Here is an 18,024-nt window from a genome sequence, read left to right as displayed (position 1 = left end):
TAAAATGACTTTCTTGGAATCACCTCATTTTACCCAGGTGCAAATGAGTACCAGTTCGCTGATGAAAGTAATCTTTGACGGACTAGCATCATTCAAGAGGATAATAGAAAGTCAGCATGCTTCGTACCCGAAAGGCATCAGTTGAGTAAGTCACCTCGCCTAGCTCAATTTGCGGCGCTGCACTGCAGCTGATGCCTGGGTTATACCTCGTCCTAGCTATATTTTCGGCGCTGCATTGCAGCTGACGCCTGGGTTATTCCAGTCTTCACTTGGAATAGACCCTCGAGAAAAATTTCCCCTATGGGATGAAAAAGGGAATTTTATTTTTTAAAAGTTTAAACTGTTATCTGTCTGCTCAACGCCACAGAGACATGGATAAGTTCCGGATTTATAAGCTTAGGAGGCAAGATGGCCCATGGTTAGCGCGTTGTACTCTGGACTGAGAGGTTCTGTGTTCGATTCCGACCGAAGCCAATTTGTACTTTCTAGAGCAAGAAAATTTACTCCAATCACTCACCCCATTCAGGTGTAAAAGGGTACCTGTCAAGCTGGGATAGTAATCTGCGGTAGACTACAGACTAGCGTCCGTCCTGTTCAAAGGTTTTCAAACAAATACGTTAATTGTCCGCTTCACGCTATTGAAAACGGAATAACTCCTGCACCATTGGCTACAAGGCTCTAAAGGACTTAATTTGTGTGGCTCAGAAGGACTTACTTAAAAATATTTTCATTGAGAATTCCCGAAATAAATAACGATAAAGATAATTGATCTAAGTTACCGAATAGATGTGCGACCGGTTTTAGACACTGTACTGCTATGTCACAAAGTGTGACACTTCTTAAATTATATTTTTATAAACATACGTTTTTAAATTGCCGAAAATGTTTATGTTGCTATGCCTTCTGTACGTGGTTTCATCACATAGAATTATTTTTTGAATTGTTCTTGCTTTTTTATATTCAGAATTGAAATAAATAAATAAATTATAACTGTGAAATTGAATGTAAGCTTCAGTTTAATATACGAAAACAGATAAAATGGACGTTTCGGATTTCCCCTTCATCAACAACACATGATGAATTAAAAACGACAGACGAATGAGATAATGTGGTAGTGGAGTTGTTAAGATGCATAAACAAAAACATTGATGGGCAGGAAATTATATGCTACTTTGTGAGGAAGCGCGAATTAAAACAGAGCAATAGAAATTTATAAAAGGTGCATACTTAATTATGTCAAAAGAGGGAGGCGGGAAGGAACTGTGTAATGCAGTATAGAAAGTGAACTAAAATAAAGTGTGGACTGTTGTTGGAAAATAAATACAATGGAATTGGAAATAAATACAAAATATAAGTGATGTAGGTATTAATATATTAGTGGCATTAGCCGCAGCAGAAGTAACAGTAGAAATGTAGTAGTAGTATAGTAATAGTAGTAGTAGTAGTAGTAGTAGTAGTAGTAGTAGTAGTAGTAGTAGTAGTAGTAGTAGTAGTAGTAGTAGTAGGGATGCAGAAAATAAAAACAGGCATTTCAATTTTGACACGGCGCCGCCAAGTCTGGGACTTTTTTGTCCTAGTGCGGAAGTCTGCTATATTTTTCTACTATCACAAACGATATGAACACGCGACTGGGACAGTCCTGTCCCGTTGATTTTGTAGCATTTCACAACAGCTTGGGACACAACGGGACTGTTTTGTCCCGTCCCAATAGGTGCGGAAGATTTCTCTAAATTCTATATGTTACAGATTCGGGACAGGACTGTCCCAGGACAGTCCTGTCCTAGTGCGGAAGAGGGTTTAGGTGCCCAAATATTCGACCGGCGGTGACAGCCCAAATTATTCACCCGGCAAAAAAGTTCCGGCTCAAATCTCGATTTTTTTCTTCTTCTTAAAAAAAAATTTATTTTTTTTGAATAGTGACGACGGACAAAAACCGGATTTCCGGCTAAAACCGGAAAAGTGGCATCCCTATCAAGTGTCATGCAAGTCCAGATAGTCGCACAAATAACAAAATTTGGTATACAATAACAGATGAAAGACAATTCCAATAGAATTTCGTTAGCAATTACCCCCTTCCCCCTTCAATTTAGCCTTTTTTAGAAGAGGAAGGTACTTTTTAAACTGTACGTTGCTTGCCCAAATGAGTTCCGAATCAAGCATATCTTTTGTTTATCTATTTGACACTTACACTTCAAAAGTTTGTTGAGGAACAAGTAATTATGGCAGGTCTCAGCCACAGTCTTAGCCACAGCGGAGAATTTGAATTTCACAAATCCATAGCCCTTAGAATTGTTGGTCTGGAAAAATGGGAAAAAATAAATTAACAAATAAATAAATAAAACATTAAACAAATAAACAAACAAAACAATAGGGCAAGTCAATGATACACCCTAGACAACGTAACTGACTAAATGCATCATGATTCAAGAAACTAAAAATCTTCTATGCCGACCTACCATGGAATTTGGGAGCTTTACTAGAGGATGAAATAATACAATGCAAGCTGCTTTTGAAGAATAATGCTATGTGATCATTTAATTAACCGATTCCACAGTGGCCTCCATATTCGGAACGCACTATCAAGATCACATACTTGCATTTTACAGTAGCTATATAAATAGTAATTCAGAGCCCTCCTCTCATTTCTTTGTTTCATAATTTCCGTATTTTTACATTTAACACAACACGTATGCAATCATAATGCCAGATGAAAGAGTGAGTAAACCAATCTTGTGACCACAATTTTATACGGAATGTCAAAACCTCTCTAGTCCATCACAGGGGCCAAATGATTGAAGACACATTAATCCTGTCCCACAATAAATTTCAACACACGTTAATCAATGCATTATTCCCCGTAAAGAAAACAAACCACTGCATCATTACACAAAGTCAAATGCTTAGACAACCATAAAAAAAAATTAGGGGAATGTGTGATCATAGACTGGTTAATGGAACTTATCTATTCATTTTAAGAAATGGAATCACTTCAATTTTTGTTCCAACTCAACAAGGAAGGCATATTTTTGATGACCTGGAAATTTTAAAAACCTTATGTACGCTGAAGGTCTGAATTTGTTACAATTAGCTGACAGGCATTTCGATAAACCAGTAGTAATTATATGTAAAAGATTTGGTCACAGAAAGACTGTTCCAGTTATGACTGCATCTGAATTATAATCATGTCCTGATAGAATATTCCTTTTCTAAAAGAAGGGGACCAGTTTTTATATTGGCAAAAAGAGATACTTAGGCTTCTCTTTTTTTTTCTTTTTTTGCATCACAAACAACTTTATTACATAAGATAGATGGTTTCCCAGGAGTCAAAATATAAATAGAATAGATTATAACATATTATAAACTGCGTTGTTCAATATAGTGAACTGTACAAGGATACAGGGATGTTTTGATGGAGAGATAAAAGAAGGAATGTGTAGAAATCATGATAGAAAATAACGATATTCTTAATTCAATTTAAGCTTGGAAAAATAAAACCAACAGCACGCAATGAAGATGGAGGATCCATTCATAACAGCATGGTCTAAGAAATTGTACACAACTTGGATATGAGATTGGCTAGAACCATGTTTGTGGTCATAGTCATTCACATCAGACGAGATTTGTGCTTTAAGAGCTTGTACTAGAAACAGCTTTGTCATTTTAGTTGTCATGCTCATCAGATTATGTCTGTTTATGATTATTTCATATAATTACTTGCCCATTTAACCAAAAATAATTTGCTTTTGGGGAAATAAAAACGTTTTTATCTCGTCAAAAATATTTCAAGAATGACATTTATCTATCTAAAACTTAAGATGCAAGCAAAACTTTGACAACATGTCACTATAAAGTAAGTTGTGATCAGATCAGAACTGATAATGATAAGATAGTATTGTAACCTTGTTTAAAATTCATGTAACATCTTGACCACACCACTGCAATTGACGAAAGCATCCCCGAAAATTTGCACCCCCTTTCAAGATTAATTCCATTTATCTATATGTCAAATAATGACATGGCTTTGGTGACATGCTTCTTTTAACAGCTCGTACGCAAATTTTGTTTACCTTAAAACATTAGCTCAGATGAGTTGTTCATTGTACACCTGCAAAACTACTAGCACTAATACTCGATGGCCCCAGAAATTCATATACCCGTCTTTCTTATAAATTTTATGCAGAGCACATTGAATATAGATCATCTTTTTTTTTTTTTTGTCATGCATCCAATACAAAAAAAAAAAAAAGAAACAGATAAAAGATAATTCCAAAATCTTCTTAAGAAATACAAGGTCTTACTTTCTTAGATCGACAGATTTTGACATCCAAAACCTTTCCAAATTGGGTAAAGTATTGTCTCATCTGTCCCTCATAAAACCCATGAGGAATGTGGCCCAGGTAGACACAGCCAGGCTTAGAGTCATCATCGTCTACTTTGCCAATCTGTGAATGGAATAGATGATTAAAAATTAAAGAGGAAGAAATTTAAAAGAGTACAACTGGTGCATAGTTTGAGACATAAAAAAAAAAAAAAAAAAATGACTGGTTTCCGGAATAGGATTGAGTGAGCTTTTTTGGACCTATTTTCCATTATTTATTTATTTTCTTGTCTGTTGGTTTCAGTTAGACAGGCCTCCACTCCAAGGATATCTACTGAAACTCTTGGCTTTATAGTTTTATGGCTCTGAAGCATTTTACTGGCTCATGAAAGCTAATTGACATCAAAGCTTAAAATGTTTCTATAAACCTATGCCCTTCCTACCATAATGTACAACTGACAGGCAACAAACAAGTTGTTGGAAAAGATCTGATTTTTTTTTTTTTAAAGCACAATTTTTATGAAATGTTGCTCTGTAATGGCTTAGATAAATGAATTATCTACTAGATGTGTTTTCTTTTATTTATTTGCTCTGTCAGTCTCAATTTTTTTATTATTACAAAGTAAAGTTTTATAATGACGTAATTTTTATCAAATTATAATTTTTGACAGAATATGCCTACATTGATGTTAATGACATCAAAAGAAAGCTTGATCTCTGCTCTTTAAAGCTAGGGTCAATTGCCAAGGACCTTGACAATTGTCAAATCGTCAATTGCCAAGGGCCGTGTCAATTCATCAACTATGCATGTGTACTTTTACCTGCCATGGAGTGATGTATTGCCACGGAGTGATGTCATTAATATTAAAATTAATTTATACTCTCATTTTCTCTTCTCTCTCTGTCATTTTCTCTTCTTTTCCATTGTTTCTCTCTGTGATTTTTTCTTTTCTCTCTCTCTGTCATTTTCTCTCACTCTCTCTCTCTCTCTGACTTTTCCCTCTCTGTGCCATTTTTTCCTCTCTGTATGTGTTTGTCATTTTCTCCCCCTCTCTCTCTCTCACACACATACACTCATTGTTATCAATATTAATAATGCTCTTGTTTTCTCTTTTCTGTCTTTCTTCCATTTTCTTCTTTCTCTCTCATTCATTGCCTCATTTAGCCACGGACTGTGCCAGTTGGCAAATCGTCAACTATCTACTATTAACTTCCATCGACTGACGTCAATTAATATTTACTCTCACTCATTTTCTTTATTTCTCAAATTTTCTTTCTCTTTCATTTTCTCTTTTCTCTCCTTCATTTTCTCTTTTCCCTCTTTCATATCCTTTTTTCGCTGTGGACCATGCCAGTTGGTAAATCATCAACACTTGGAGTGAAAGTGGTACATTAATAATAATATTAGTATTCTTATACTTTTTTCTCTATCTCGATTCTGTTGCATTTACTAATTTTTCCTTCCCCCCCCCCCCCCCCCCCTCTCTCTCTCTCTCTCTCTCTCTCTCTCTCTCTCTCTCTATCATATTTCCTCTTTTTGTCACAGACCTTCCAGTTAGTAAATCATCAACTTTTTACTTTTAACTGCCACCAATTGATCTTGTTGGACAAATGTTTTACGTGAAACGTTCCTTATTATGATTATGTGCAGATATTTTCCTTTAAAACAAAGGAAATCCTACTTTTTGTTTAATCTAGGACTTGGCAGGGATTTGCCACTTCGTCCTTCAGTCTTTCCCCGCTGAATCAGTAAACAACAGTAATTTTTGTTTTGATATGATTTTAACTCATCTTGGAATTCGTGAAAAGACATAATTTTAATCAAAATCCAATGAGTGTAGACTCGATCCCTTATACAACGATTGACAAGGAATGAATGATTGGAGGAAAGTGACAGGACTCGAGATTCGTATGCGCACAAATTGAGGCTCAACTGAAATCATTGCATGCAGCTGAAGAGTTCAAATTTGACTCCCTGGCAGTTGATGAACACTTCTCACAGCGTACACAACGACAACAGTTTAGTTGAGACGGTATCCCGTTCCGGACACCTGCTGACCCGGTCACGGTGAGCGGTCAATCACCGAGAGGAATTTACCTAACGGGGATTGCCGTTTCACTCAATTTAACAATGTTTTGTTTTATTGTCTGTTAGACACCCATATTGAATGAGTTGAAATATCACTACTTGGTATAAAAGGTTATATTTTCTACTTTTACTGTGTGTTTTTTATTTTTTCATAGTATTACTAGATTTCTCAATATAAGTTATCAATGGACGGTAACAAATTACACAAAAAATATAGCGGGTGCAACATTTCAAAAATTAGAGAAAAATAAACGTTGCTATGGATTTGTCTGAATTTTATGTATTATAAAGACAAGATGTAAATACTTCTCCTCACAAAAAAACGTATTTTTCCTCAACAAAAATATATCCGCTACTAGCATTCAAACTCGTCAGTGTAGTTTGGGACTGGTCTTTAACTGCATTGCGTTGATGACAAATCGCATTTTATTCATATCATTGATAATGCCGGATGCTCTTTTTTCCCAATTTTGCTGTTGTTTGGTGACAGGTCTCTGTGCCTTGTTCTCCAAGAAGTCTAAGTCTAAACTTATATTGAGTGATGTGTGGTATGCAGTGGTACTCAAGGAGGTGTTGTTTTGGGATTATTTTGTTTGGAAAATATTTTCTGTATGTATCCGTATAATGTTTTATTGCACTTTGAATATATTGGATTGTGTCTGCTTTGATTGATTTTGTGTGTGAAATAAAGTTGTGCACATGACTATAGGCCTTGTTTATATTGTCGAAAATTAATCCAATACTGCATGCGTCGTCAATGATGAGTGGGTCATGGGGGCAGTTCTTTGTTTGTTGGATAATTGTAAGTGTCGACTTTTTCTTGTAAGTATTTGTGGCAGTGGTTGCCAATGAATGATCTGCTGTGGTAAGCCTGTTGTGTAATGCGGTCAATTCAGAGGCAATAGGACCATCCCTGAGGGTCAGTGGCTCGTGCATGAGATCTGAAAGTCTCTCCTGCGTTTGAGTTTGTTGTTATATTCTACTCTGTCGATATCAAACATGCAAGTGCAACCCGTTTCAAGGTTGATTTATTTATTATTAGCGTCTTGGCCATGAGAAAATACAAAGAAGCTAATGAGTCGTGTGTTCAATGTGCTTTATAATGTGTACTTTTTACACATAAATTATGAGTGTGTTCCTTGCTTGTCCAATGCCGTGTCAGTCCCATAGACTAAAAGAATGTCATTAGAATAGTTTGAACATTTAAATGGTTTCTTGCGGGCACGTTTCTATTTCTGTGTTAAACAAATCATACCACGACATGTCCTACATAGTGAATTCACTGCTTGGTTATGACTTGCAATTGTGTGGTCCATGCTGTAAGAGAAAATTCAAAATTGACTGAGCGATGTAAACAATGATATAGTGAATATTAATGAATAAAATGAGTTTTAAAACACTCTGTATTACTTCTCGTATCCATGCATACATAACAGCGTACATAAAATTTGGAAAAAGAAAAACCAAATACTTCACCCAATTTGGTGAAAGAAAGGGGGGGGGGGGGGGGGGGGGGCAGGAAAAGTCTAACAAGCAGTTGAGCTAAGTTGAGGCCCAACACACAATGTCATTTAAAATTAAACATTAGCAAGATAATTCAAATTATGCAATTTAAAAATCAAATTAACTCATCATTGAAAAAAAATAAAAATAAAAATATAATTAACAATAAAACCGCAGCGAAATATTACGTTTCAAGAACAAGGCTAAAGAGGTAATATCATTATTACCTGACCTACCGCGGAAAAATAATCATTACAAAATAATGAAAACTGAAGAGTAAATGAAACTTACCTCATTTCGTAGTAAAACTTGTGCCTTGTGAATCACACCAAAAAAAATTTGAAGTTTATAGCAACGTTTTTTTAGAATCCTGAGGTAATTACAAGTAATTTTATTTAAATGTTATAGAAAAATAGGTGAATTTGAATCACGGCTTGTGGAATAAGTACTGGAGATATTGAAATAAAAATTGGACCGATGGAAAGAGGAGGTCTGCGAGAATTCTTTGCATATTGGGTGGAATTGCATCGTCACGAAGATCGTGAGGTTAATTGGTACGGAAATCATCCATTGGTATCACCCAATGCACGTCAAATCTACGTTCTGGGAATTGATATCGGCTGACCGTTGTTGACCCCGGTTACCTGTCGGGTGAGGTTACGTCGGCGCTCGGAACAGCGGGAAACTAAACGGTCAGATTTATAGTGCAGTTTAGACGCCGTGTTCTTGGTAATTGACACTACCCTCTTTAAAATGAAGCAAGAAGCGTTCTGTAAATCATTGTGAATAAAAATTGCGAGTAATGGTGATTATGTAAAAGTATGTTCAAATTTTAACCCAAACTAGAGCTTCACCTACTTCTCCAAACTTCTCGGTACCTGTCCATAAGCTGGAATCAGATTACCTTCAATTACCATTTTTTTAAAACAAAGAGTGACTATCTCTCCAAATGCTCGGGAAAATAAACTTGATCTCTATTTCTCCGAACCGTTTCTGTTCTCAAGATTTTTTTGGTTATTTGCGAGAGTGTCTGTGTGAATGATGAATGTGTATGCATTTTTGGGGGGTTGTCTTCTGCCAGTGCTTGGATGCTCTGTCTTTTATTCACAACTGTCTGTTAGAATTCTATCTTGAGTTTTGCTATCCTGTCTTTCAAACTCTGTTCCCATCTTGAGACTTTGGCTTTGTTATTAGGTTTACTTCTGTTCTCTCATTGATAGTGCAGCGCGAAGTGAAAAAGTGAATGCCCCATGGAGTATTCGCAATAGCACAACATTTTTATAAAATCATCTTTGTCAATTCAAAAATTTTGAATATTTCATATGGTACAGAAAAACCAAGGATTGATTCCTTGACTGATTAACTGATTAATTTATTTAATGTTAGATTAACTGACCAATTCATAATGATGATAATTTTTGGTGTCGAATTGCCACAATTGTAACAAATTGAAAACGAAATGAATATGTTTATGTTGTGTATATCGCACGTGTGTGTGTGTGTGAGAGAGAGAGAGAGAGAGAGAGAGAGAGGGAGGGAGAGGGGGAGAGAGAGAGAGAGGGAGAGAGAGAGAGAGAGAGAGAGAGAGAGAGAAAATAAGTAGGAGTGAAATATCTGTTCAATGTTATAGTTATCATTTAACGTGTATAACAAGTGTAACTAAATGACAAATTGCCATATTTATAGACAATAAAGATCTATTATTATTATTATTATTATTATTATTATTATTATTATTATTATTATTATTATTATTATTATTATAATGTGCCTAAAAAATGCTAGCTTGAGGACTCGTGAGAATTCCTTGTCCACTCTGTTTGAGCATTTACTATTGCACCGACATCGCGTACGTAACACAGCAGTTACTGGAGGCTAAGCAAACATCCAGAGAAATAGTTAGTTCAAGTTTATTTTCCTGAGCGTTCGGAGAAATAGAGCCGGCCAAAAAAAAGTCTTGCAGGCTACATTTATCATTAAGGGCCCTGTGAACGTAGACGCTGCGTTTAGGGTTATTATCTTTATTATATATTATAAATTTTTTTAAATTGCCTTTCTCAAAGAGGTTTACTGACTGAGGGGGTTATAAATTCGTTAGTTGTTACTTTATGAGGAAGGCCACCTCTATTTGCAGTAGTACTGCGAATAGTAGATAGTGGTCGTTTCAGTTATTTGCCGTAGTAGCCTTCGAGGCTAGAGTTTTATTGTATAGAGGATTGGGCGCAAAATATAAATAAACTACATTACTATTATTACTATTTATTTATTTTTTAAAAATTATTACCATTATTATTATTATTTTGCGTTTCATGAATTCATTGACGCTGACAATGTGTCTGTTCTTGTGTAGTAATGGTGATGTTGATGTGGTGGTGGTGTTGATGATGATGTAGTGGTATTGATGAATGATAATGATTATGGTGGTGGCAGTTGGTGTAGTTTGGATAACGATGTGGTAGATGAGGTAGTGGTAGTAATGATGATGATGTGATGGTTGTGGTTGTAGTGTCGGTGGTAGCGATGATGACGAGGAGGATGGTGATGTAAAGGTGGTATAGTTTTGATAGCGATGTCGAGGTTGCTGTGGTAGTAGTAGTAATGACTGTAATGATGAGATGGTGGTGGTTATAGTAGTAGAGGTAGTTTATTGATGGTAACTTCCATTATTTGGTAGGAGCACTGAGATATGAGACGAGCAATGGCAAGAGAGAGAGAGAGAGAGAGAGAGAGAGAGTGAGAGAGAGAGAGAGAGAGAGAGAGAGAGAGAGAGAGAGAGAGAGAGAGAGAGAGAGAGAGAGAGAAATCTCAGTCTCCAATCTAATAACTAAATATGGCGGAAAACACAATAATGACAGGAAAAGCATTTTCTGCATGGGCAACATAATATATCAAAATCTAATTGAGATTTGGTGATTATAGTTGCTGTTTTTGATAGATCAACTCTTCCTGGAGCTGTGGTAGCAAAATGGTGGCGAAATTTTGCTCCTATATATTTTTTTAGGATTTTTTACCGAGCAAAAGTGGCGTTTTGAAGACACGAAGGTTTTACTTTCGTTTTTAGAATGGATCAAATGAGGTAAGTGAATCAACAGTTTCCATTTAAAGTTAACTTTATGTTTTGTTTTTAACAAAAGTTAGATGTATTAACTACAATTTGTATGATTTAAAAATTTTAAAAATTATCTCCATCTTTGTTTATAAGTTATTTTCTGCATGTTATGCAATCGCGTTATTTTCGTGTCTCCGATGTGACAAAGGAAACTTAATTCTATATATCAGGCAATCTTTGAAATTTTTAACTACAAATTTGTTCATTTGACTAAAATTAGGTCTAGGAAACTTGTAAAATTAACAAAAAATAAAAAATTAACATTTTTATTTGTTTTTAGAGTGAATAATCGGGTATGGGAGATTTCGTGTCTTCGAATTTCTGCCCGTGCACCAAATTTCAATATCCTATTTTATTATTAATTATGAAAGAAAGTGTTTGAAAATTGATTGGAGACATTAATCTTGCTCTGGTTTTGTGTTTTAAACTTTGATTTTTGACTTGAAATTTTAGAAAAAGTTTTTTTGAGCAAAATAAAGTTTGGTGTCACCTGCGTGGGCACCATCTGCATGGGCACCAGAAATTCTGAAATGTGTAAACTTGGACATTGGTGATGAATATACAGTTCATAAATGTAAACTTTGGTATCCTATGCTGAATATTTCAATGTAAGTACATATCTGAACATTTCTAGCTGTTTAAGAACACAAATTGCTAATCAATTGAATTTTGTAAACAATTTATATTAAATATATTGATTCGCTCTCTTTCTCATATTTTTTGTGTCACCACAACATTCACTCTGCTTTCCGGGAGGATGCAGCGATGGCATCTGGACATCTGATCTAAAAGAATTTTATCCAGTATGAAAATTTTGATTAGCTACAATACAAGATACACAGGTTTGAGAGAATTTACTCCAGAACTGTGAGTTTACTAACCGATAGGGATAAAATCCGTAATAGCACCTAAGTACTGAATTACAGGTTGAGTGGAAAAAATTGCGTACACTTGCCAAAATGTTCTAGAAAAAAAATTGTAATGCAATTATAGACTTATTTATATATATATATCGCTTTATTAGATTCATATGCTAAAATATTTCATATCCTTACACTTGAACCTCTGTGATGTAGCAAACAAAAGCTGTAAGTGTGAGTAGTTGTTCTTAAGAACGCCTTTCTTATGCGCAATTATAAGCCTTATTTTCTCAACAGAGTAATCAAATATATTTAAAGCAGTGGAAATCAAATATGCTTAAAGTAGTGCTCTTGTCAACAACTATGTCTTTATATATTGCTTTTATACCAGGTACTGGAGGAGAGGGAGTTTCACCGTGTAGTTCTCCCAAGGAATAGCGGTACTGGTACAATTTATTATGCGTATGTGCAGAGCAGAGTGTGTGATTGGTTAAAAAAGGACCCTCCAGACGTCTATTCCTGGGTTGTTGTCACCCGTCTTGTCAATACAATTGAAAACAAGGACCCATTTTTTTTCAAAGTTGAAATGAAAGTTTAAAATATTACAAAAAATTTTTTTTCGTTATTTGTCTCATGTAATTATACCCCTTGTTGTATAATAAAGTTAGTTTCAATACAAAATACAAAAGATATTCTGTTTGTTATTTATTTGAAACAATTGGACCTGTGTACATGTATTTTGAGTCATTTGTCACTTCAGATTGTTAAAATTTCTTTTCATTTTGCCTTTCCGTGTAAACCGGGGTCACCGTTGATTGACCTACTTTTTAAAGTTACATAATCGTCTCCTGCTCATAATTTTTACAAATTCTGAATCCTCGTATTTCAAGCTTTAAAATGATATATGACACTTATTTGTAGATAAAAGATGGAAATTGACAAAAATGGGCCTGTCAAAGTAGATAATTTCAGATCTTGTCTGTTTTCCGCCATATAAGTCACACAAAATGTTTCAATCATCCCTCCTTTTCTTTCCTTCTCAAACTCAACTAACACTCACTCATTCAACTTCAAGCCATTCCACAACACGCCATTTTGAACAGAAAATACAGTGTTGTGTTCAGTGAGGGGACCGACTAACTTTCAGAGACTGGACAGCGCTTCTACTTCTATACAGGTAGTCGCATCGCCCGTGGCTGAGCCGCTGATCGAGCCCCGATATCGATGTTACGGCTCTGGAGTGAAAATTGTGTTTACCGGTGAACATAGTTTTACTTCCATTGCCGTGGAATCGCTTCCTGTGCACTAATTTCGTCACTTCCGGTCTCATTTTAAAGAGGAGAAGCCAGCGCATCAGGCGGCGTTTTCAGATTTTTAATCCGTTCATTCTTTGTTCAGATGCCAGCTGTTTGAAAATTTGGTAAGTTTTAACTTCATTTTAAATACATTTTTCATTATATTACCTATTTTTAATTAATGTTATATTATTCGCCAACCATTTTTCTCTATTTGTGTGAATTTTGGTGGTGATTGATGCTGGCGAAAGCGTCTTTTAGTGACTTTAAATACGATGCGTGTTCATGAAGTTGGCGACGGCCAACCAGGATTGCCTCTCGATGTATCCCCGAGTCTCCTGTGTACAGTGCAGTCTGTAAACTATCGACTGCGTTTGCTTTTGTGACTTGTATAAATAATTTCAAGCTAAATAATTGCTGTAAAAAGACTGAAAATAGTCCCATCCATAATTTTAGTTTTATTTTATGAATGAATGTTGAAACTGAAATGACTTTTTAACTGGGATGATACCGGACAACTAAAAATTATGTTCCACTGATATTATTTTTTATCTTTTATTTTTGTTTGTTCTGCAGGTTAAGTGTGTTGGTTTAATTTAATGTGGTTAATTTCAATACAAATAATACAGAATAGCATGATAGAGCCAATTCAAGTATATTTCATTCATTACTTTACTCTTTACCACAACAAAAATTATTATATAACTTTTAATTTGTTGATTTAATCATAATCGAAGTACTTTTTTGTTTTCAGAGTCAGACGTTCATTATGACACCACATTTTCATGTTTCATTTCCTGCCTTGTATTTTTAAATATGAAATTGAAATAACAATATGAATTTGATTGTCTGCCACCTCCAACTCCCGTCGTCTGCCGCCTCCAACTCCAGTCGTCTGTCTTGTATTTTTAAATATGAGATTGAAATAACAACATGAATTTGATTGTCTGCCACCTCCAACTCCAGTCGTCTGCCTCCTCCAGCTCCAATAATCTGCCTTGTATTTTTATATATGAAATTGAAATAACAACATGAATTTGATTGTCTGCCACCTCCAACTCCAGTCGTCTGCCGCCTCTAACTCCTGTCGTCTGTCTTGTATTTTTAAATATGAGATTGAAATAACATGAATTTGATTGTCTGCCTCCTCCAGCTCCAATAATCTGCCTTGTATTTTTAAATATGAAATTGACATAACAACATGAATTTGATTGTCTGCCACCTCCAACTCCAGTCGTCTGCCGCCTCGAACTCCAGTCGTCTGTCTTGTATTTTTAAATATGAGATTGAAATAACAACATGAATTTGATTGTCTGCCACCTCCAACTCCAGTCGTCTGCCGTCTCGAACTCCAGTCGTCTGTCTTGTATTTCTAAATATGAGATTGAAATAACAACATGAATTTGATTGTCTGCCACCTCCAGCTCCTATAATCTGCCTTATATTTTTGAATATATGAAATTGTAATAACAACATGAATTTGATTGTCTGCCACCTCCAACTCCCGTCGTCTGCCGCCTCCAGCTCCAATAATCTGCCGTGTATTTCTAAATATGAGATTGAAATAACAACATGAATTTGATTGTCTGCCACCTCCAACTCCCGTCATCTGCCTCCTCCAGCTCCAATAATCCGCCTTGTATTTTTAAATATGAAATTGAAATAACAACATGAATTTGATTGTCTGCCACCTCCAACTCCAGTCGTCTGCCGCCTCTAACTCCAGTCGTCTGTCTTGTATTTTTAAATATGAGACTGAAATAACGACATGAATTTGATTGTCTGCCACCTCCAACTCCCGTCGACTGCCTCCTCCAGCTCCAATAATCTGCCTTGTATTTTAAATATGAAATTGAAGTAACAACATGAATTCGATCGTCAGTCTCCCCAACTACTTCTGTATCATTGCTTGGACTTCGATGTATTTATTCAGTATCATTACCTGGATATTGCCTGTGTCTACATTCCATGCAGCCAACAACCCAGAGTGCCTAGATTTTGTTGTCTTCTGTCTTTTGCCACATATCAGCCATCTTATGGATTTAAGCGAGTCAGTACGTGAGTACCCTTTAATCTGTTCTCTTAGTGATGTTGAATGCAAAGCAATTATCAAATTTTCTAAAGTTCATTTCAATTTTAATGTAGTTTAATAGTTAGTCATATGATACATCTCTTCGAGATGTTCAGTTTGATATATGACATGCCTATGTTGCAGAAAGTTTGCAAAGTGTCGGTATTTATCGGCTTATTGTTTGTTATTATGTAATATGTTAGGTAATATTCAATTTTGCATTTTCAGGTTAAGTTTTCTCTACCACTCTTATGTAGTTCTTGTTTTTAATTTTGCATTTTTATCACTGACCATGTTTGCATATATAAAGCGGCAAGCTTGTTTCTCCCGAGTACTGTTGGTGCCCAAATGTCTTGTCCAAGGATGCAAAAACATTGGGCAGTACATTTGCAAGTTGCATTTACTGACACTTGTTCAACTTTATTTCTAGCCCTGTTCATTGTTTTTTTGTTTTTTTTTCTTCTCTCCGAATACCAGTCATCTTTCGTCTGTTGCTCATTTGCCAATGCCAAATATTAAGTGCCTTCCCCAAGGACACAACTTTAGTGTCTAAATTCATACGTTTACGCTCCTTTCCTCTTGTTTTAACAATTTTTGTGTTCAAAATTAATCATAGCCATAGTATTGTAAGCATGCTCTGGAAGAAGACCACCCTCAAATCTGTTTTTAAAGTTATTATCCGTTCCTCGCGTCTTTTTTTTTCATTTTCTAGGGTTATGTAATTGCATGACGTTGCATAATATTGCATAATAATCATTTAATTTTTTAAAAATTTGCTTCGTCTTTCCTTTGCGATCATTTTGATATATGGTTTTATATGTATTCCACCCCAAATAACCGTGATTTTCCATTTCCCCCGCTTTTCGGTTGCTCTCTGGTCACAGTTTTAGTTTCTTTTTTCCTCTTAAATTATATTAAGTATTTTGGTCCACTTTTGCGGACTAATAATCCCGTAACTTTGGTTCTAATTGTCACATTGTCATAATTTTGGTACCATTGAAAAGTGTATTTCTTGCAGAATAGCATGAGACTATTTTGAAAACAATTGCTGCAATCTCAAATTTTCATGCAACTACCTTTCTATACTACTCTGCGAATAGTGATTGCGCCGTTGACTCACTATTCGCAGCAGTACTAGAGCACTTCGTTTGAGAAACGTCCTTTGTTGAAGCTGAGGTGTTCAGAAATAAATAAGAAGAAAAAGACGGAGGACAGGAAGAGGAGAAGTAGATCTCTTTAATACTTATGGCTAAGACTAAGTTGAAAGTGAAAGTGAAAGTGGTTGATGATTGGTGGCGCCGTCGTGTTTGAGAAGACCCAGGCATCAAAGTTATGATTGTCTGATAAAACACTCATTAAGATCATTTTAATTACAGCCAGTAGCATGATCAAATAACTCCATTAATCTTGCTTTCAATGTTCCTTAAGATTACCTCAACCACTTGCTTTCTTGGCTTTCTTGGCGTTTTCTTCACTTTAGGCTTGGTGGATGCCATGTTTGTTGTTGGTTAAAAGGAACAGGAAGTGGGAAGTGGAAGAAGTAATGGAGTCTAAATAGTAATGGTTAAACGCAATGTAACTGTAAATATGTTAAATGTTTATAAATAAACGGATTTTGATAATGGTTTCGATTTATTTATTTTTAAAAGTTGAGCTTTTATATAGAGCAATATCCACTAAACGTGCTCAAAGCGATATATTACAATTTTTTCCGACAGATTTTGCGTTGCAATCAGAGGCATTGGAGTAGCAATGACTATGAAAATTTTTGTTTTCTATTTTTGTAGGAAATACTACTCTTAAATCAAAGCACTATCTCCACTGAGTATGTAAAAATCTTTTTGAATTTTGAAAATCCATTAATATATAACAAAGTTATGCAGTTTCAAAGATGTCATTTATTTGGATGACTCACAAAGAGAAAAAAATACGGAAAATATGGGACGCTTTTTCTGCGTTTTATTCTGGTTTGTGCTTAGATATTAAAACTTGGCAATTTTATGGCAAAATTATCAGAAAATATGATGAAGACATCAGAAGAGTTCTAACTTGTATAGTTTTAGAGCTGTATGGCTAGGGTCAACTATAAATTTGTTTTAAAATATACATGATATTGATCATTTGGAACTTTTCCGAAGTGTAATCTTGTGTCTACAACCCATACAAATGACACGAAAATGCCTGCTGAATTATTATCAATCAATCCCGTGAGACCATGGCTTACGTTAGTTCTAGTATTTATTTGAGAGAGAGAGAGAGAGAGAGAGAGAGAGAGAGAGAGAGAGAGAGAGAGAGAGAGGGGGGGGGAGAGAGAGAGAGAGTGTGTTAATCTACTATCCCTATGATATAACAATGAAACAATACCTTAATTTTAAAAAAAGCGCGCGAGGATTTGTGTCATCCGTCGTCGCGAACAAGGTTGGCCAGATGGCCACGTGTGTGGCCAAATATATCATTTTGTTTCTTTTTTTACATTTTATTCATCTATGTTTGTCTCAGTGACATTTATCATAGTCTATTCAATTTTCTGTTGTTAAAATTTAGTTCATTTTAAGTGGGCCAGTCTTTATATTGAAAGCTATATGATTTTCTATTTAGCCACTTTTGAAGTCGAATTTGGTCAGGTTAAAGTCTGGCCATCTGGCAGCCTTGCCTCGCTCACGTCATTTTCGTGTCGCGCGATGGTGGAGCAAAATGGCCGTCTCCATATTTTCACTCATTGAAATGCAAATTGGGTTGATGTTTTGTGAGAATACGGGAAAAGTACTTATCATAATCG

At 35.5% G+C, this 18,024-nt stretch overlaps 1 protein-coding gene across 1 annotated transcript in view; it reads right to left on the bottom strand.

Annotated features, from left to right (window-relative positions):
- Positions 1–16,771, bottom strand: part of LOC144957509 (uncharacterized) — a 25,957-nt gene extending 9,186 nt beyond the window's left edge. Inside the window, exons 1-3 of the mRNA XM_078888839.1 lie at positions 16,679–16,771; positions 4,299–4,442; positions 2,189–2,297 (exon numbers count right to left, since the gene is read on the bottom strand). Coding sequence (XP_078744965.1) covers positions 2,189–2,297; positions 4,299–4,442; positions 16,679–16,741 — 316 coding nt within the window. The 5' untranslated portion in view covers positions 16,742–16,771. The remainder of the gene's footprint in view (positions 1–2,188; positions 2,298–4,298; positions 4,443–16,678) is intronic.
- Positions 16,772–18,024: the final 1,253 nt, after the last annotated feature.

Source organism: Berghia stephanieae, chromosome 12 (genome assembly GCF_034508935.2).
Source record: "Berghia stephanieae isolate SIO BIC M18660-M18661 chromosome 12, UCSD_Bste_1.3, whole genome shotgun sequence".
Classification (NCBI taxonomy): Eukaryota; Metazoa; Mollusca; class Gastropoda; order Nudibranchia; family Aeolidiidae; genus Berghia; species Berghia stephanieae.
This window is presented reverse-complemented; position numbering and strand designations above follow the sequence as displayed.